The 21,262-nt window shown below is 39.5% G+C and overlaps 2 protein-coding genes across 3 annotated transcripts in view; both read left to right on the top strand.

Moving 5' to 3' along the window:
* PALD1 (phosphatase domain containing paladin 1) overlaps nucleotides 1-21,262 on the top strand; it is a 361,757-nt gene that overhangs the window by 325,670 nt on the left and 14,825 nt on the right. The gene's annotated exons all lie outside the window — the stretch shown is intronic.
* The window catches only part of SGPL1 (sphingosine-1-phosphate lyase 1), a 58,478-nt gene that overhangs the window by 27,361 nt on the left and 9,855 nt on the right, over nucleotides 1-21,262 (top strand). For both annotated transcript variants that reach the window (XM_053582758.1, XM_053582756.1), the window contains exons 4-9: nucleotides 3,835-3,902; nucleotides 7,410-7,557; nucleotides 9,299-9,375; nucleotides 10,724-10,852; nucleotides 18,959-19,047; nucleotides 20,810-20,915. In XM_053582758.1, coding sequence (XP_053438733.1) covers nucleotides 3,835-3,902; nucleotides 7,410-7,557; nucleotides 9,299-9,375; nucleotides 10,724-10,852; nucleotides 18,959-19,047; nucleotides 20,810-20,915 — 617 coding nt within the window. The remainder of the gene's footprint in view (nucleotides 1-3,834; nucleotides 3,903-7,409; nucleotides 7,558-9,298; nucleotides 9,376-10,723; nucleotides 10,853-18,958; nucleotides 19,048-20,809; nucleotides 20,916-21,262) is intronic.

The following is a 21,262-nucleotide window of genomic DNA, read 5'->3' as shown; positions in this document are numbered from 1 at the left end:
GAATTCTATCAAACCTTCAAGGAAGAGCTTATTCCTGTACTGCAGAAATTATTCCAAAAAATTGAGGAAGAAGGAATCTTCCCCAACACATTCTATGAAGCAAACATCACCCTGATACCAAAACCAGGAAAAGACCCAAACAAAAAGGAGAATTTCAGACCAATCTCACTCATGAACATAGATGCAAAAATTCTCAACAAAATCCTAGCCAATAGATTACAGCTTATCATCAAAAAAGTCATTCATCATGACCAAGTAGGCTTCATCCCAGGGATGCAAGGCTGGTTTAACATACGCAAGTCCATAAACGTTATCCACCATATTAACAGAGGCAAAAATAAAGATCACATGATCCTCTCAATAGATGCAGAAAAAGCATTTGATAAAATCCAGCATCCTTTTCTAATTAGAACACTGAAGAGTATAGGCATAGGTGGCACATTTCTAAAACTGATTGAAGCTATCTATGACAAACCCACAGCCAATATTTTACTGAATGGAGTAAAACTGAAAGCTTTTCCTCTTAGAACTGGAACCAGACAAGGTTGTCCTCTGTCACCTTTACTATTCAATGTAGTGCTGGAAGTTCTAGCCAATACAATTAGGCAAGACAAGGAAATAAAGGGAATCCAAATGGGAGCAGAGGAGGTCAAACTCTCCCTCTTTGCTGATGACATGATCTTAGAGAACCCGAAAGACTCAACCACAAGACTCCTAGAAGTCATCAAAAAATACAGTAATGTTTCAGGATATAAAATCAATGTCCACAAGTCAGTAGCCTTTGTGTACACCAATAACAGTCAAGATGAGAAGCTAATTAAGGGCACAACTCCCTTCACCATAGTCTCAAAGAAAATGAAATACCTAGGAATATATCTAACGAAGGAGGTGAAAGACCTCTATAAAGAAAACTATGAACTCCTCAGAAAGGAAATAGCAGAGGATATTAACAAATGGAAGAACATACCATGCTCATGGATGGGAAGAATCAACGTTGTTAAAATTTCTATACTTCCCAAAGCAATCTACCTATTCAATGCCATTCCTATCAAAATACCAACATCGTACTTTCAAGATTTGGAAAAAATGATTCTGCGTTTTGTATGGAACCGGAAAAAACCCCGTGTAGCTAAGGCAGTTCTCTGTAACAAAAATAAAGCTGGGGGCATCAGCATACCAGATTTTAGTCTGTACTACAAAGCCATAGTGGTCAAGACAGCATGGTACTGGCACAAAAACAGAAACATAGACCCTTGGAATCGAATTGAAAACCAAGAAATGAAACTAACATTTTACAACCACCTAATCTTTGATAAACCAAACAAGAACATACCTTGGGTGAAAGACTCCCTATTCAATAAATGGTGTTGGGAGAACTGGATGTCTCCATGTAAAAGACTGAAACTGGACCCACACCTTTCCCCACTCACAAAAATTGATTCAAGATGGATAAAGGACTTAAACTTAAGGCATGAAACAATAAAAATCCTCCAAGAAAGCATAGGAAAAACACTGGAAGATATTGGCCTGGGGAAAGACTTCATGAAGAAGACTGCCATGGCAATTGCAACAACAACAAAAATAAACAAATGGGACTTCATTAAACTGAAAAGCTTCTGTACAGCTAAGGAGACAATAACCAAAGCAAAGAGACAACCTACACAATGGGAAAGGGTATTTGCATATCTTGAATCAGACAAAAGCTTGATAACTAGGATCTATAGAGAACTCATATTAATCCACGTGAAAAAAGCCAACAATCCCTTGTATCAATGGGCAAGAGACATGAATAGAACTTTCTCTAAAGACGACAGACGAATGGCTAACAAACACATGAAAAAATGTTCATCATCTCTATATATTAGAGAAATGCAAATCAAAACAACCCTGAGATATCATCTAACCCTGGTGAGAATGGCCCACATCACAAAATCTCAAAACTGCGGATGCTGGGGTAGATGTGGAGAGAAGGGAACACTTTTACACTGCTGGTGGGACTGCAAACTAGTACAACCTTTCTGGAAGGAAGTATGGAGAATCCTCAAAGTACTCAAGCTAGACCTCCCATTTGATCCTGCAATCCCATTACTGGGCATCTACCCAGAAGGAAAGAAATCCTTTTATCATAAGGACATTTGTACTAGACTGTTTATTGCAGCTCAATTTACAATCGCCAAAATGTGGAAACAGCCTAAATGCCCACCAACCCAGGAATGGATTAACAAGCTGTGGTATATGTATACCATGGAATACTATTCAGCCATTAAAAACAATGGAGACTTTACATCCTTCGTATTAACCTGGATGGATGTGGAAGACAGTATTCTTAGTAAAGCATCACAAGAATGGAGAAGCATGAATCCTATGTACTCAATTTTGATATGAGGACAATTCATGACAATTATGGTTATGGGTGGGGAAAGAGAAAGAGGGAAGGAGGGAGGTGGATGGGGCCTTGGTGTGTGTTACACTTTATGGGGGCAAGACATGATTGCAAGAGGGACTTTACCTAACAATTGCAATCAGTGTAACCTGGCTTATTGTACCCTCAATGAATCCCCAACAATAAGAAAAAAAAAAAAAGCTAGGTCTGGATTCTTATAGATTTGTATGGGGTAACAGAAAATTCCTACCATGCATTTGAAGCAGTTTAAGTCCTGGGAGTTGTGGACTAGAAAGATGAAGACTTCAGTTAAATCTCTGCTCTGTCTCTGATTTGATCTGTGGCCTTGAGCAAGTTTTGGTGCTCTGATTTTACACTGCCCTTTTTGTTACTTGTGGATAGTATATAATGCCTTCTGTACCAATCTCAGAACACTGTTGTCACAGGCAATTGAGATACATTGATTGTGAATGCATTAAATGGCATATCAGTCTAGTTAGACGCCATGTGTTTATAATTATTGTTATCAGCAGGATTGGAGTTTTCTGCTTGTCCTGTGTACTGCCTAACAGAATGGACCCTGATTGGCATCTATGGTTTTAAAGGCCTTTTGAGGTCCAAAAAATATTGTTAGTATCTTTGTTGTATGAGACACTGCAACACAGATTCTTAAAAACCAAAACAAAACAAAGCATGGACTGGCTATTTTTTGAGGGGATAAGAAAGGGAAATGTTTGGCATCTGGCAACCTTGATAAGGCCAAGAATTCTAGAATACATGTATCATTTGACTCAGTAATTCTGCTTCTGGAAATTTATCCTGTAGGAATTGTCGTATGTATGCAAGATAGTATATGTTAACAGGGTTATTTATATTGGCATGGTTTGTTATAGCAATTTTAGAAACAACCTGTATGTCCATCAGTAAGGGGCAGGTTAAATCAATTATGGTACATCTATATAATGGAATATTTTGCAGGTATAAAAATGATTGAAGAAGCTCTGATCTTTAAGATAATATTCCTAAATGGAAAAAGAAGCTTTAGTATTGTGTTAGAGTATATTACCTTTTGTTTAAAAAAACGGAGACAAGTAGGAATATATTTTTACTGTTGCTGGTATCTGCATAAGGAAGCTCTGGAAAGGTAGGGTACACCAGAAATGAACAGTGGTGTTTACCTAAGAGTGGGATAAGGGTCTGGGGAATGGATGAGGGAGAGGGAAAACTTTTCTGTGAGTGTGTGTTTATTTTAAATTTTGAGCCATATAAATGTATTACTTATTCTAAAATTTAAATTTAAAAGTTTTTTTTTTGGTTTTGTTATTTTTTTTAAGTTAAGAAACTGTCTTGGTAATCTGAAGGCAAGTGAGGATGCCTTGAATAGTTGCTGTATTAGGACTAGCATGGAAATGGAAATCTGTTTGACTAATAAAACCATTTGTTTCTTTTAGGTTTATGGTCAAGGTTTAAAAAGAAGTCTTTTAAGCTCATCAGGAAGGCACCTGTTTTGGGGGAGAAGGTAAACAGTAAATAATCTCTTGATAATCATACTTCTTTTTTTTCTATTTACTAAGAGTAGTATTCTTAAGGGGGGAAGGATAATTTTGTCCCCTGCCTCCAGGGGACATTTGGAGACATTTTACGTTGTCATAACTCAGGTGGAGTGCCATTGGCATCTGGTGGATAGTGTCCAGGGATGTTGCTAAACATCCTATGGTGTACAGGACAGCAGCACAACAGGATTATATCTGGCTTAAAATGTCAAAAGGGCCAAGGTTGAGAAACACTGACTTAACCCTTTCTCTAATGTATTTGGGCAGAGGAGAGAGGAGAAACCTATTAAGGAAGAAGAATTAGAAATTAGAAAACCTTGATGTAGTGTTATAGTGCTTTGGAACAATGTTTGGCTGGCTGAATTTAGCTATTTATCTAAAGCAGTATTTTTCAACCTTTTTTTTTTTTATCTCAGCACACTTGAACCTATAGTTAAACTTTTGGGGCACACTTAAATTATGTTGATCAAAAAAAAAGTAAAAAGAAGAGTATACTTACTGTTCTTTGAACTTCTTTTGAAAATAATTTAATAAATGATCTTTAAATTTTTTTATAGCACGCCTAATCAGGGGTCCTCAAACTACGGCCCGCGGGCCACGTGCGGCAGTGTGATTGTATTTGTTCCCATTTTGTTTTTTCACTTCAAAATAAGATACGTGCAGTGTGCATAGGAATTTGTTCATAGTTTTTTTTTTTTAAACTATAGTCCGGCCCTCCAAAGGTCTGAGGGACAGTGAACTGGCTCCCTGTTTAAAAAGTTTGAGGACCGGGCGGCGCCTGTGGCTCAGTCGGTAAGGCGCCAGCCCCATATACCGAGGGTGGCGGGTTCAGACCCGGCCCCGGCCAAACTGCAACCAAAAAATAGCCGGGCGTTGTGGCGGGCGCCTGTAGTCCCAGCTACTTGGGAGGCTGAGGCAAGAGAATCGCTTAAGCCCAGGAGTTGGAGGTTGCTGTGAGCTGTGTGAGGCCACGGCACTCTACCAAGGGCCATAATGTGAGACTCTGTCTCTACAAAAAAAAAAAAAAAAAAAAAGTTTGAGGACCCCTGATCCTCTCAGAGCACACCGGTGTGTTGTGGCACACTGGTTAAAATCACTGATCTAGCGGTTGCTTTCGGTCAGGGGTTGGCATACTTTTTCTGTAAAGGGCTAGATAGGAAACATCTGGGGCTCTTTAGGTCATACTGTGTCTGTTGCAACTCCTCACCTGTGCCCTTGTGGAGGGAAAGCAGCAAGAGAAGGACAAGTTATGGAACAGCCTGGCTGAGTTCCAGCGAAACTGTCTTTGTGAACACGGGTAGGCCAGAGCATAGGTGGACCCTGGCTACAGTTTGCTTAACCCAGATTTGGAAACTTAATGAGATAACCAAACTATTCTGTTGCTCTTTTCACCTCTCTGTAGGGTAGTCTGTCCCCTTCATTGTATCTTCTTCTCCACCACGCTGAGGATAAGGTAGTCACCTCTGTACCCTTCCTACAGGTTCTTTGTCACAGATGAGGATACATCCCTTTGCAAGCTGTAAGGAAGGCACATGAATCCTTGATCTTCATGTCCTTAATTACCCTGCCTTTACCCTCAACTTTACTTTGGTCTTCCTCAGCTTTACCTGCCTTCAGATTTTCTTTCAATTCCCTTTTCCCTTTCCTGGCCAAACCAGAAGAGACGATAGTTATCTTTAGCCTTTGGCTAAAATTCATTCAGGCTACTGTGCTAGCTCTGCCAGAAATATGTATTTTCAGATTTATTTCCTGTAGGGAAGCAGAAGTAATAACTGGGGTGGTGAAGAGGAATGAATAGATATCCTTCTGTTTGTCCCCAGATTATATTAAGCCCTGCAGGTAAATCTGTTTTAGTTCTTACAGAGTAAGGGGAGGGGGCAGGGGAGGTTAGAGGATGGACCATAGCACAGAGGACAGAGAGCTTCCTTTAATATTTCTTGCATTGTGTTTCTGTCTTCATTCTCCTTACTCTTCTCCTTTAATTTCCAGATTTTGAGACAAGTAAGTGTTAGAATTCCAGAACCCATTCTTAAGTTCATGAAATAACAGAAACTCTTTAGAGAATAATCATATTCTATATTTCAGCAGCAGATCCTGAGGCTCAGAGTTAAAATGCTATTCTGTGTGTGTGTGTGTGCACGTCCCACTCTGATTTATCCACTTAGTCAACACATGTTTACTGAGCACCTGCTCAGTATCAGGTCGTTTTCTGGGTGCTGAGGATATAGTGGTGAATGAGACCAACTCCTTTCTTTCATAGAAAATAAACAAGTAAATAAACACATGAGAATTTAATTTTGAAATAAATGCTATGAAGAAATTAAAATTGGGTAATGTGATGCAGTCTCTGAAGCAAGAATTAGGGCTGAGGCAAGAGAATCGCATAAGCCCCGGAGTTGGAGGTTGCTGTGAGCGGTGATGCCATGGCACTCTACCCAGGATGACAGCTTGAGGCTCTGTCTCAAAACAAACAAAAAACAAGTATTCTGCTGAAACTGCAGCACCGTAAACACATACAGATTAAGCCATGTGGCCTCTCTCCCCAAACTTACCTCTCAAGAGTCTCTTGTGTAAATAGCAGCTCCTGCCATTCTGCCTCCTTACTGTGCTCCGGTTTTATTTCCTCAGCACTTTTCATTACCTGACTTCTATTTTCTGTCTCTTCTTTGTTTTCTTTCACTGTGTACCCCACTGCTTAAGCTTGCTTTGTTCACTGTAGTGAACCTGCTGTAGTCAACAGATATTTATTGAGTGAGGGAGCAAATGAATAAAAGAAAATGGCTTAGCAGCTATGGCTCTGAGGATGGAAAAAATAACCATAGTTGATAAATTGCAAACTAAAAAGGACTTCAGTTACCCCTAGCCTTGTAGGGTCAGACAGTGCAAGCTGTCCACAGCAGCTTAAGGAGATAAAATGGAGTCTTCCTCAGTGAATTCTTAAAATACCCTGTGCTTGTATGTGGGAAATCATATGGGGCCTCCAAATTTCCGGTGTGCTTTGTGCATGTCTGTTACAGCAGAAGTTCATCACTTGTCCAAAGACCAGAATCCCTTTTACTGGGCAGTACTGCTGTTTTTTTGGCTACCGTTCATAGTTCTGCCGTTGACTCTTTAGTGCTACACACTGTAGCTGTTGCCAAGGCAGGATCAAGGTCCAAAAATTCCTCTCAGGGATGTGCTGACGTCAGCAAATGCAAACTAAATGAAGTAGTGGTGATGCCAACATGGCAGAGAAAAGAGGGGAAATTGAGAGGTGGTTAGCTCTTCAGACTTCAAAGAGGCTGTTGCACATGTCATAAGATTGCTGATCAGTCAGAATATCACCACATTGCTTTAAGAAAATACATCATCCTAGTTTAGTTGTAGCACTTGAGTAGTGACCAGGTTGACAAGCGTTTAGTGGCTGATTGTCCTAACTGGTGCTTCTACTCTGCTAGACTCCAGTAAGTTTTTGCTAACTTTTGTCTTTTAAGATACAAGAGAAGATAAACAAAGCCAAGGAGGATATTAGCAAGAATATGTCATTCCTGAAAGTGGATAAAGAGTATGTGAAAACTTTGCCTGCCCAGGGTCTGAGCTCATCTGCAGTTCTGGAGAAACTCAAGGAATACAGCTCCATGGGTATGGTGCTGGCGTCACATGCTGTCTGCTTCCTTAAACAGCGCATTTGTCCGTGTTCATTGCTCATATAGGTTAAGAATAACTGATCTTGGGTATTTGTTTGTGCAGGTGGGCCTACTCCCTTTTTCAAAGCTGAATTTCACATTTTAAAAATTATGTTTGGTGGCTCGGCGCTCATAGCTCCATGGTTAGGGCACCAGCCACATACACTGAGGCTGGCAGGTTCAAACTGGCCTGGGCCGCCAAACAACAAATGACAACTACAACAACAAAAATAGCCAGGTGCTGTGGCGGGTGCCTGTAGTCCCAGCTACTTGGGAGGCTGAGGCATGAGAATCACTTAAGCCTAAGAGTTTGAGGTTGCTATGAGCTGTGATGCTACGGCACTCTACCCAGGGTGACATAGTGAGACTCTGTCTCAAAAAAAAAAAAAAAATTATGTTTGGATATATCCTTCATCCATAACACATGCAAATCTTTGAGACAGTGGAATTGGTTCCATTTCCTTTTGTGAACATGAATAAAACAAATACATTTGTGTTTAAGGGAATATAATATATATAATACAAATGAAATATGGATTCATGTAAAAATTGTGAAATCCTGTATAAAGACACAAAAGAAAATAAAGTTGCTATAATTCTGTTATCCAGATTTGATAATCCATCAAGTGTATTCATCTCTGTTTATCTGTCTATGTCTTAGAGTGTTAATAGTGTTTATGTGTATATATTCAAATATATGCGTGAGCACACATGGGAAGGCTAAATAGACACACCAGACAATGCTGAAGTATGTAACCTACGGAATCAGCCTGGATTCACACCATGGTTTTGCCACCATGTGCATGGTACAGAGCAATGTCCTCAATGTCAAATTGGCAATAAGTCACAGGTTGACAGATGGCTGTGAGAATGAAGAATTTGTATATTTACTACCCAGACTTGGCTCTTGTTAGAGCTGAAGATCTTTGCTTTGGAGAGCCCATGGTTACATGCAGTTAAATATGGCACAGCCACAGCCACATTACAGCAAAAAGACCAGAGACACCCACACTAGCAGATTTATTGGTGTAACCTAGAGCATCTCTGGGGAACACCTCTTGAAGAGGATAATCTGATCTTATTTTCTGGCCAGGAACCTTTTCTCTTTGTCAGCACTGGGACTCCAGTGTTGACCGAGTTTCTTGTCTCTGATGCTACACATATGCTGCTGGAATTAGGCTGAAGGGAAGACCAGGGAATCCGTGGTTCATACCTCATAGTGGCTTGTTCCCTGGCTTCTGCTCTAATAATTGTGTACTGAAATTTCAGACTTTTGTCATGCACTTTTCTGCTAACTCTGCTTACAATAGTTCCCATGCTTCCTGTGACTGAATAGAAAGAGAGAGAAGGAGGAAACTGTTGGAGAAGGAGGCCACACCAAAGCCGTATGGAAAATAAGTATAGATAAAGGAAAATTGTTCTATTGTTAGAAGACAGAATGAGGATAGCATTGTTTTAAGTCTGTGTAGTACCTAGATGCTATTAATGTCTTTCTATCCTTATTGATAATAATTGAGGATTTTTCATCTTTATTTTACTGTGATAACCCTTTATTGATACTATTTTTCTTAATTTAATATAAGAATACATTGAGTTTCTTCTTTTTCTTTTGTAATGGAAGAGATTTTTTTCCTTTTTCTTTTTTATTAGAGCCTAACTACCTTCCTGCTTACTGACCTACCGGTCTTTCTCTGCAGATGTTGTCTGGCAAGAAGGGAGAGCCTCCGGAGCCGTGTACAGTGGGGAGGAGAAGCTGACTGAGCTCCTCGTGAAGGTGAATGTCCAGTTCTTGAGGGAAACGTGGGAGACCTATGTCAATTAGCATGACCTCATTTTTTCTCTTTACTTTTGTAATTAGAAAAATTACCTGGGGAAAGTTTATTTAGCAATAACAAAAAAACATGGAAGTTTGGAACACTTTATCCAAATGCAGGCAAATATGCATAATGTTGTCAAAGCCATCTTCAGTCAGTGAAATAGTAAAATGTTATTTATGTTCTAGGCTTTATAGATGTCTTGTGTAGAAGGCAGATTACAAAGGAAGGTAGTCCTGATTTTTAATGTAAGACAGATTTTGTTTGATAAGAAGAGACAAGATAGGGGTGCTCAGTCATAATTTCCTCAAATCACAGGGCCTGGGATGAGCACACTGAAACTTGAGGTAATTCTCATTCTTAGCTTCTTTCATTTCTAATCGGATTTACTTTTGAAACTCCACTTCATCATAAAAAATATGGGTTGGACTGATTCTAAGGTCTTTGTGTTTAATTATTGAAAGTGTGAAATTGCTCACACCTTACTAAGTATTATAGGTTTTCCTTAGCTGTGTCTTGGCATGATGCTCCGATCTTATTTCTGTGCTTAAAATCTTTTGGTAGCTTCCCATTATCAATAAGATGAAACTCAACTTCGATAGTAGGGAGTATAAGTCTCTTCCTGAGACAGCTCCCATCTGTGTTTTCATAATCACTTCTGCTTCCCACATAAACACTAATCCTGCCTTTGTTCTTTATTAAGTGTGCCATGCGCTTATATTGTTTTTCCTTCTGCTTTTTAATTCCACCCAATCCAAATGATGCACTCCTATTCATCTCTCCAGGTTGCACCCAACAGACACCTCCAAACCACTCAGGATATTAGTTATTTCCTCTTCAGGGTCTCTTAGCACTCTCTATATAAGTCTGGTATTGGACTCAATAACAAAGCTACTAAAGTGCCTTATTATTTAATGATTACTAGAACCCTGGGAGGGAGGTACCCTAACTATCCCTCTTTGTACCTGAAGAAACCGAGCCTTATAGAGTTTTTTTGACCTGCTTAGGTAAAAGTGATAGGCAAAACTAAGACTTTAAACTGGGTCTGTGTTATAGTCTGTGCTTTCAAGTAAATTTATATTTCTTCTGTTACCACATTGTAGAATGATTATTTGCATGTCTGTCTCATCTACTTTATTTATTTATTTTTTGTCCTCCCTATTTTTTTGATCTTTAGGTTAGGGATCATAAATTACTTTTTCCCCAGTGTTGTGCCTTAGACATAGAAACTGTTGTTCAGTGCCTGATTCTTTGTTCCATGTGGTATAACAACAGTCTTATTTCACATCTGCTTGTGTTTCTTTGTAGGCTTACGGAGAATTTGCATGGAGTAACCCCCTGCATCCGGATATCTTCCCAGGACTGCGTAAGATAGAGGCAGAAATTGTGAGGATAGCTTGTTCCCTGTTCAACGGGGGACCAGATTCCTGTGGATGTGTAAGTATGTCCAGGTGACATCCAATAGTGTTATTTTTTTTAGCTTAAAATAGAAGAGTGTATTAAAAATACTTTATTATACAGGTAACATTCTATTATTATAGAAAGATCTCAATTGCAATTTTAAAATGTTACTTATAATTTTATAATCCATAGAGTATCAACATTTTGGTGTATATTCTTGTAGATACTTTTTACTTTACATTTTTATTTTGAAAACATTTTATTTTGAACTTACATAAAGTTGCTAGGACAATTTAAAGAACACTCTGGCTCTGCGCTTGTAGCTCAGTGGTTCGGGTGCCAGCCACATACACTGAGGCTGACAAGTTTGAACCCATCCCGGGCCAGCTAAACAAAATGACAACTGCAACAAAAAAATAGCTGGGCGTTATGGCGGGTGCCTGTAGTACCTCCCAGCTACTTGGGAGGCTGAGGCAAGAGAATCGTTTAAACACAAGGGTTTGAAGTTGCTAAGCTGTGAGCTGTGATGCCACTGCACTCTACTGAGGGCGACACAGTGGGACTCTGTCTCAAAAAAAAAAAAAAAAGAATACCCTAAATTCTTTCTCTAAATGTGTTGCCCTCTCCACTCCTTCTCCCCCTTCCTGTCTCGGTCCTTACCCCGCATCTGCACATCTACTACTCAAGCTTTTATCCGTGTATTCTGTGTCGAACCATCCTGCAGTCTTTTTGATACACTTCTGACTTTACTTCAGTCAGAAGTCCACTTGATTATTTTGCTCTAAGCTGAATCTCATTTAGTTTATATTTGGAATAAAGAAACAGGGGGTATCATTATACTTAAAGACACACGTGAGGTTTCCTTGTTTTACCTGTGCTTTCAAGTAGATAGTCATTAGTTTTAAACAATGATGGATATTCTATCTAGATTGGTCACTACAAACTGACATTGTCTTCTCTAGAAAAAACAAAATTTCAGTTTTTACATTAGGATAGATAAAACTCAGAATGCTGTAATGGTAACCTAGAGGTGGTGATCCTATCAGATACTCTTACAACCATTACAAAATCTTCAAATCTTATTACTGAAGGGCCCATTTGAAGACAAGAACACTTCATAGTTTCTTGTTTTCTCCAGCAAACAGCGTTTTTGGATATTTTACAAATATGTTGACACTATGAAAATCAACATGTTCAGATACTCAGTAATTAACAAAAGTGGTATTCCTGGCACTCACTTTCAAACCAGATTTCAAAACTGTTAAAAAATGAACCAACTGGCTTGGCACCTGTAGCTTGTGAGTAGAGCGCCAGCCACATGCACCGAAGCTGGCAGGTTTGAACCTGGCCTGGGCCTGCTGAACAATAACGACAACTGCAACCAAAAAAAATGGCTGGCCGTTGTGTGGGTGCCTGTGGTCCCAACTACTTGGGAGGCTGAGACAGGGGAATCGCTTGGGCCCAGGAGTTTGAGGTTGCTGTGAATTGTGACACCACAGCACTCTACTGAGGGTGACATGATATGACTCTCAAAAAAAAAAAAAAAGAAAAAGAATCCACCACAATACAGCAGCAGGTTCCCTTTTGGTATTTTGATGACTAGGATGGCGAATAGAGGGGATGTGTTGATACAATTGGTGAGTATTCACCTGTGCTGTCAGACTCTGAACTTTTAGGCGACCACAGATTAAACAGCCACCAAGTAGTTTGGCCATATCTGGTAAATTTGAAGATATGCAAATCTTATGACCCAGAAATTCTGCTTCTCAGGATATACCCTAGAAATACTAGTACATGTGCGTATCAGGATTTAGGTACATACGTGTACGTGAATATGCATAGCAACATTATTCATGATAGTTAAAAACTGAAAATCATCCAAATGTCTATCAACAGTACATGTTTAGATGGATAGATTGTAGAATACTGTATGTGCCTAAGTCATTGTAGTTGTTACTCAGATTGATGCTCAGATTACTTCATCTTTGGCCATTGGGAATATCTTCATTTTGACTTCTGGGTCCTTTTACACAACCCAAGTAGATTTTGAAGGCTTCTTTTCCCTTTCTTTCCTTTTCCTTTTATTTTTTTAAAACAAAATATTCCAGGTTCATCTTGTACATTTCCTGTTCCCTGGTTCCGTTAAGACTGTATAAAATAGTTACATAATTCCAAAGTCACGTTTATGGAACAAGACAAAGTCAATAAAATTAACCAGAATATAGTCCAAAGAGACAAATAGAAAGTATGAAAGAAAGGTTAAAGGACACAAAGGATAGGATAAAAGGGGCTAACACACATCTAATTGGTGTTTGAAAGCAGCCAGAGAAGGTAGATCATCTATTAGAACAACTGGTCTTCTCAGGGGCAGCCATGGCTGGGGAAGGCTGGAGCAGATGAAAGATTCACTGTGAGTTGAAAATTGTATCAGCTGGGTGATAAGTGAGAGGTTACAGACCCAAAGATGAAAGATTATTCCCACGCGAGAGATGAAGGGAAAATGGAGTCCTGTTGTGTGTGATCACTGTGGCCTTTATTCCACCCTGGGTGCAGGTAGGGTGAAATCAGAAAAGGAATTCCATACGTGAGCAAGGCAGATGGGGATTTTACAGGGTTAGACGGGTTGGGATTGGTCCGTTCGCCACTTCAGGACATGCACTCCATCCTTCCTGGGTGGGTCAGTTCTACCTGGGCAGGTCGACCCTATCAATAAGTAGAAGGTTTTTACCGATTCCTTCTTTAGCTGTGTCTAATTTATTATTTACTTCTTCTATTGGGTTGAAAATTTCATTTAGTATATTTTTCATTCTTGAGAATTTTGGTTGTTTTTGTTGTATTACTTGGTGGTTCTTTATAGTCTTTTTCCTTGGCTTACATTTTGTGTATTTAATATATTGCCTGTAAATATTTCGTAATCCATGTCTGATAATTTAAGTATCCATGAGCCTTATCTATTTTATTTTTGTGGTTTCATTCATGGTGTCTTGTTTTCTTATATTTATGACTTTTTTTTTTTTTTTGAGACGGAGTCTCACTTTGTCATCCCTGATAGTGTGCTATGGCATCACAGCTCACAGCAACTTCAAACTCTTGGGCTCCAGCGATTCTCTTGCCTCAGCCTCCTGAGTAGCTGGGACTACAGGTGCCCTATGATTTTTTTAAAATTTTTTTTTGGTAAACCATAGGAGCCACTCATTTCGGGGAGAACTTATAGGGATTCTTTGAGGCCTAGATCAAAGTTAAGTTCTTCCAGAGAGGATTTGTAATTTGTCAGTTACTGGTGATTGCCACTACATTGGAACCAATTTAACTCAAATTCTTAGCTCATGATTTTGTACCACAGAGTGAGTGTAAATTCAGACCAGAAACTGACATACAAGCTGTCTTGTCACACATTCTTCAAAGATTTTTGTTTTTCTTTAATTGAGCATCAAAGCTGAGAAAAGTGGTTTTTCTTACCTGTGCCAGTGGGTTTTCTTCTTGCACACTTAAGAGTGGTGTTTTTTCAACCATCTCCTGCTTTGAGGTTTAGTATATTTCTTTTGGTTAGCTCAATTATGGATGTTAAAAAAAAATTTTTTTTTTTGATGTGGCAAAATTCGTCCCCCTCCCAATCTCAAAAGTTCGCTGAAAGATCACCTCACAGTTAAGGCAGATTAATAAGAGAAATGTTTATTTCCACAAATGTCATGCACAGGAGTGGAGCCACAAGAGTGATTACCTAATGTGTCCATGATGGTCAGATACCTTTAGAGACACCTGTTAAAAAGGGAAGGGGGAGAATGTGGAGTATGGATGCACCAAGTGGTTGCCAGAGAGGTTGAATAATGGAGGAAACGGATTGACTTGTAAATTAATCTGAGAGACAAGTATTGTGTTTTAAATGATTTGGGCCAGGTCTGCTAGCTTTCAGGGGGAGGAAAGGAAGTCCTGCTTTGGTCCACTGATCAGGTCAGTCTGGTTTTATGCAGATACAGGGAAAGTCCTTTCCAATGGTTTCTGATTGTGAATGGCCTTTAATTCAAAATTTTATATCAATTGTCATATTTTGGGATAATATTTCCTTAGTTTCTTTACTTTTTAGTTATTTCAGTAAAGAATGTTCTTCGAGATACATAATTTATATTATTGGAAGTAGAAGTTCCGTAATTTTTTATCCACATGATCTTTGTAGATTTGAAAGTCCCTTTAGGCAATCATCTCTTCCTCACATTTTTTCTAGATTTTTAGCTATTCCGCATGATCTCACAGATTTCTAGCCATTGCACTCATTCTCTGAAGGCCTTATAGTTGTCCCTGACTGGCCAGATAAACATAGTTCTCCAAGTTGGGAGTGGTGTTGATTTTTCAGTCACCATCTTTTTTTATCTAATTCACTAAACTTATCTCAGACATTTTCTTTGAAGTCAGTATTTTTTTTCTCAGCAGTGTTTATTCCATTCATAGCTCTTGCTAGTGTACTTATTAGTTCTTAATGGGTGCTGTTTGCTGTAGTCTGATTCTGTTGAACTACTTATTTCATGAATGATGGGTGACATCTTGTCTGAAATCGTTGGTTAGGGGCAGGGCTCATTCATAAAAAAGCTTTATTCCATCTGTATTAGACTATTTAGGTCTTTTGAAATTCTGTTGAAAGTTACCTATCAGTTCACTCTGCTACTTGTAAGGAAATAATTCCCTTTGAGCTTTGATTATTTCTTTAATTCTTATAAACCTAAAGTCTTCACCCTTACAAGTCAGTCCTGAGGTTCTTTTCCCATTTTGCTCATTTCTCTCTAGCAGCCCCAGGTGGCTACTGCTCACTGATGAGAAGAGGAAGAAGGAAATCCCCCTCTGTCTCTGTTTGCTTCTCTGCAGATTTAGGGGATGTAAATGAGGATTCTCAGCATTTTGCTGACTCCCTAGTACAATTAGAAAGGCTGATTAGGAACTATGTTTTGCGGTACCTCTGTTCTCTGCCATACTTCACTGTTTCTTTTTTTCTTTTCTTCTTTTTTAACTTTTTTGATAGTGTTTGATCTGTATTGCATTAGATTATTTCTGTTTACTCGTTTGCTTGTTGTTATTGCAGGTTTTGACACCTGCCTCCGCCTTCCCAGTCTACACACTTACTCTTTCAAGTATTGGGGGAGAGAAAATCTGGGAAGTAGTTTCAGTTTTTCATCTTCATCCAGAAGCCCAACCCTAGGGATTTTTTGCATTGCTACAATTAAATAATGTCTCTTTCATTGTGACCTTCATTGGATGTTTTAGTGATCAAGAGAAGGATAGAACCTGATTCCTGGTCTCTTCAGATGTTTAGACTTTTATAAGACAGTTAGCTTCCATGTTATTTGAATGTTTCTTCTTTCCTTATCTGGCTTTCCCCCTTAGTGAGTCTGTCTGTCTCTCTTTCTGTGTATCTCTCTTGTCTTATCAGTGAGCTGCTTTTGTTGTTGTTGTTGTTTTTGTTGGTTTGTTTGGGTTATTGAGAGTCTCACTTTGTTGCCCTCAGTAGAGTGCCAGGGTATCATCATAGCTCACAGCAACCTCAAATTGCTGGGCTCAGCTGAGCTCCCGAGTAACTGGGAATACAGGTGCTCACTGTAATGCCCAGCTAGTTTTTTTTTTTTTTTTTCTTGCTTAGGCTGGTCTCGAACTCCTAAGTTTAAGCAGTCCACTTATGTCAGCTTCCCAGAGTGCTAGGGTCACAGGTGTGAGCCGCCACACCCAGCCAATGAGCTGCTTTTGGTGAAGAAAGAATTCCGTGTTCAGGGGTGCAAAGCAAGAAGACAGGCCAAATGCTGGCAGTCTTTACAGTATTCCCAAATAAGGATCTTAAACCCTTATTATTTGTTCTTCAGCCTTAAACAGTGTTTTCTTCTGTTAACTTCATTTGCCTCAGTTATAACGGATGAGGGGCAACATCATATATTAAAAGAAATTAGGTGGCCATGTGAAACATTCTTGGCTTATTCTAACATCCTATATTAGAGTGAGAGGTTTTATACATGTTGAAAGAAGTTGAATAATGTAATAAGTAGTAACTGAGGCCTCCATTTTCTCACTTCACAGTTTTTGTTTTTCTTTGGGTTCTGGGGGTTGGGGGAAATGAGAGACTAATAGCATTTTTAAACACAGAATTTGGGGATCAGGAATAAAAATTAGAAGTAGGATTTATGTATTTCTGCTTTTACATCCAAAAGTATACTGGTATTTGCCTAACAAATAATGATGTTTTAATACCTTGGACTAATAATAGGACACATGAAGTGGGTGACTAGGACTTTAGAAATGTCTTTGTTAGGTCACTACCAGACCTTAGTGAGAGGTTGATACACTAAAGACTTGCTAGTCCTTCCTTGACTTTCTTCACAGCTGTCTGGCTCCTCATGTGATGTGCTGAGGTTTTATACTAAAGCATGGGACAGGCTGCTGGTTTACACAGCTGATCTCAGCTATAAGTATTTTGTCATCTCTAGCATGGAAATAAAGAGACCTACAAACGTGTCCCATGCCCAAGTTCAGTGCATTAGTTTGTGGATGATGGTCATGTTTCATAAAGACTTCTTGAGTTAAAAAATGAATAAACTTTTCTCAGCTACTCTTTCATATAACTGCTGGCCACTGGGAATTTGTATTCAGTAGTATTTAGAATATTATGCTATATGTGGATATTAGGAAAATTCAGTAATCATTCTTTTCTCATTCCATCTTATGTCAAACTGGATTAATGTAGGAAGTTTTATTTATCCACAGATGCTAACGTATGGCATTGAGTAAATCACTTAATCTCTCAGGGGCTCAGTTTTCTCACTCATTGAATGAAAAACCTATCTAAGATTGTGTGAAACTGCGGAGATGGTAAATCTAAGAAGCTGTTCAACTAATGCAGTGATATTACAGCTTTTTGTTCGTCTTGAAATTATTTATTCTTATATATATTATAATAAAAAGCTGGGTGGCCTTGACATGCTGGTGCTGGTCACAGTTTATCGAAAGTCAGGTATTAAGATTGGGAGTGTACTAGGTGTCAGCTATGATGCTAGGTCCTAAGAATATTGTCATGAACAGATTGGTCCTCCCTTTGATAAGTTTGTAGTCCAGTGTGGAAAATAGGATGACTGAAAAGACCTCTGTGTCTTTTTGTGTGAACTTTGGTAAAGAAATTTATCTATCAGAAAGGCTAAGCCTAGTTCAGGGCAACAAACATCAATGTAAGTATAAACTTCTGCTTTTTTCTGTCTTTCAAACTTGTCAAAATCATAAGTTCACTTTGGAAATTCTGAATGTCTCTTTTTGATCTTGTAATGCATTGCACAGTTTGTTAAATTGAAACTTCACAGTTCTGCATTTTTCTTTTTTTTTTTTTTTTGTAGAGACAGAGTCTCACTTTATGGCCCTCGGTAGAGTGCCGTGGCCCCACACAGCTCACAGCAACCTCCAACTCCTGGGCTTAAGCGATTCTCTTGCCTCAGCCTCCTGAGTAGCTGGGACTACAGGCGCCCGCCACAACGCCCGGCTATTTTTTGGTTGCAGTTTGGCCGGGCCGGGTTTGAACCCGCCGCCCTGGGTATATGGGGCCGGCGCCTTACCAACTGAGCCACAGGCGCCGCCCACAGTTCTGCATTTTTCAAGAGGCGTTGAAAATTTAAATTAAGATCAGTCCTGATGGTTTTTTTTTTTTTAGTCCTGATGGTTTTTAATGGCATAACATTCCCTGTCCTATCTGAAAATGGATGAATTAATGTGGAAATGTAAATGGCTTACGAACAGGTGGAATCTGGGCAAATGTGCAGTTGTCCAGACAGTGCTGAGTTTCTGCTCATTCTTTTGTTTTTAATCAGATGAGTTCTTGCTATGTTGTCTAGAGTTGTCTTTAACTCCTGGGCTCAAGCAGTCTCCCACCTTAGCCTCTCAAGTGACTGGGATTACAGGTACACCTGATTCTGCTTATTCTTATTTTGTGACTTTTATTCTTCTCTCCAACCAAGATGGGACTTAGCCAACAAAGGCCTTTCCTTTGGAAGTCACAACAGTATCTGCCCTGCAGTATGCACCCAAGTCCTTATCTGTTTCTGCATCAAACATTGTCACAGGATATGCATGCTGATACCTGTTTCTGACTCTTCTCCAAAAGATGGCCTCTCTCCTTTCTTACAGGTGACCTCTGGGGGTACAGAAAGCATACTGATGGCCTGCAAAGCTTATCGGGACCTGGCCTTTGAGAAGGGTATCAGAACTCCAGAAATGTACGTGTGCGTGGTTGTTTTCCTTTTAGATTTGTTTGTTTGGAGTACTGCTGTATGAAACAGAAACAGAGCCTGATAGTCTATTTTCTTTCTTTCTTTCTTTTTTTTTGGAGACAGAGTCTCACTTTGTTGCCCTTGGTAGAGTGCTGTGGTGTTATAGTTCACAGCAACCTCAAATTCTTGGGTTTAAGTGATACTTTTGCCTCAGCCGCCCAAGTAACTGGGACTACAGGCAAACACCTGGGTAGTTTTAGAGATGAGGTCTCACTGTGGATCAGGCTGGTCTCGAACCTGTTAGCTGGGCAGTCCACCTGCCTTGGCCTCCCAGAGTTCTGGGATGATAGGTGTGAGCCACAGCGCCTGGCATTTTTGGTATATGTGCTGCTGAAGTAAGCACCTGGTGGTCTGTTTTCCTGCTTCTCTTCCTCTGGCAATTCCAGTCCTCCTTCTCCCTGTCCCGGCCCTCCTATCCTTATCCTTTCATAGTCAGTAAAATTCTAAATGGTCAGCCAGTGATTTTTAAAGATCATTCCTAACCCCTCACATTTATACATAGTATATATTATAAGCACGAATAAGATCCTTTTCCCAAAAGTGACAGAGTTAGCAGACTACATCTTTGAATCCTGTGATATTTATTATAAATTATCTGGAGTCTGAGGAAAGCTCTCTACGTTCTTAGTTCAATGAAAGTTACTTAAATATTATATATTATCTCAGAGTACTATCTAAGAATATTTTTCTGAGGATTCTTTTCTGGGGGAAAAAATAAAAATCCTTTTGATATTTACTCACATTGCCATTATGAACGTAATTTCTATGTTTGGTTTTTTGTTTTCTAGACCCTCTCCTTGTACAGTATGTTTATGCTACATCTTTTGAGTTAATGTTTTCCCCACAAGCATCAGTGACTAAGGGGTTTTGTTGCACGTGGTCTCATGCTGGGACTCATACTTTGCCTACAAGAATAAGTCAGGCTGCCATTCTTTTTCCAGATGAACATCTTCAGGTCTTGGTACTTATTCAGCACTAGAAAATTTTTTTCTTCCTTTAAGAGAACAGATAAATTGTAATTGTGGAGAAACTGAGGGACATCTGAAAGCAAATATTTACCTATGACCCCTTTTCCTCTTTCAACACTGTTTGAAACACTACTCCCAAATTTTTTTTTTTTTTTTGTGGTTTTTGGCCGGGGCTGGGTTTGAACCCACCACCTCCGGCATATGGGACTGGCATTCTACTCTTTGAGCCACAGGCGCCACCTACTCCCAAATTTGTAAGAGAAATGGGGATTTTAGTTCCTTAGACTCATGGTCTTCCTACTGATCCGGTGCATGCCTGTGGCTTTAGCATATTTGCCAGCAGACATATGTTTCTGCTTGAACCTGAGTCAGGAGGCTTGCTTCCCATTGAGGTACCTGTCTTTGGCTAGATGGCCATTAGAAAGCTCTACCTTAGATTGCTCTAATCCATATGCTCTGTCCCTTAACTTCCACCTGTCAGCCTACATGATGCTTTGGATCCCTTTGGATCCCCCTTCCTATTGTCAAAATGATTTCCTAAATAGTAGGAAGAAGGTTTCTACAGAAAATCAATTGGCTGCTTTTGTTTATTCTTGAAAAGTATAGTAATATAAGCAGTTAAAATAATTTGAAGAAAAATGAGCCGAAGTTTACTCTTAATGATTTAGTAAACTGCTGTGTTCTCTCTTGAATCCTATTTTGGCCTGACTTTCATCATTGTCTTCTTTCCTGTCATCTAGTGTGGTTCCTCAAAGTGCTCATTCTGCATTTGACAAAGCAGCCCATTATTTTGGTATGAAGATTGTGCGGGTCCCACTGACCAAGATGATGGAGGTGGATGTGCGGGTGAGTCCCCCTGGAGGGTCTGCTGTCCTGTGCTCCGAGAGTGGGAAGTGCAGCTAACTGACCAGCTTCTCCAGTCACACGCAGACCAGCTCTGGGCAGCCAGAATGTCAAAATTGCACCAAATCTAAAAGGGAAAAGGTCTCATCCCTAACTTGGGAGTTTAAAGACCTGGGTTTTGTTATCAACACCATCACTTCCCTTTCTTTTCTGTATTTGTTAAAGAGCGTGGACTAACTTGCTCTAAGACTCTCACTGTGGTTTTGATTGGACTGAGTTAGTATCGTTGTTACAATAATAGTCATTATTTTTATCTCTCACATTTGTGTAGAGGACCTTTCCAGTCAGAG

The sequence above is a fragment of the Nycticebus coucang genome, chromosome 3 (genome assembly GCF_027406575.1).
Source record: "Nycticebus coucang isolate mNycCou1 chromosome 3, mNycCou1.pri, whole genome shotgun sequence".
Lineage (NCBI taxonomy): Eukaryota > Metazoa > Chordata > Mammalia > Primates > Lorisidae > Nycticebus > Nycticebus coucang.
This window is presented reverse-complemented; position numbering and strand designations above follow the sequence as displayed.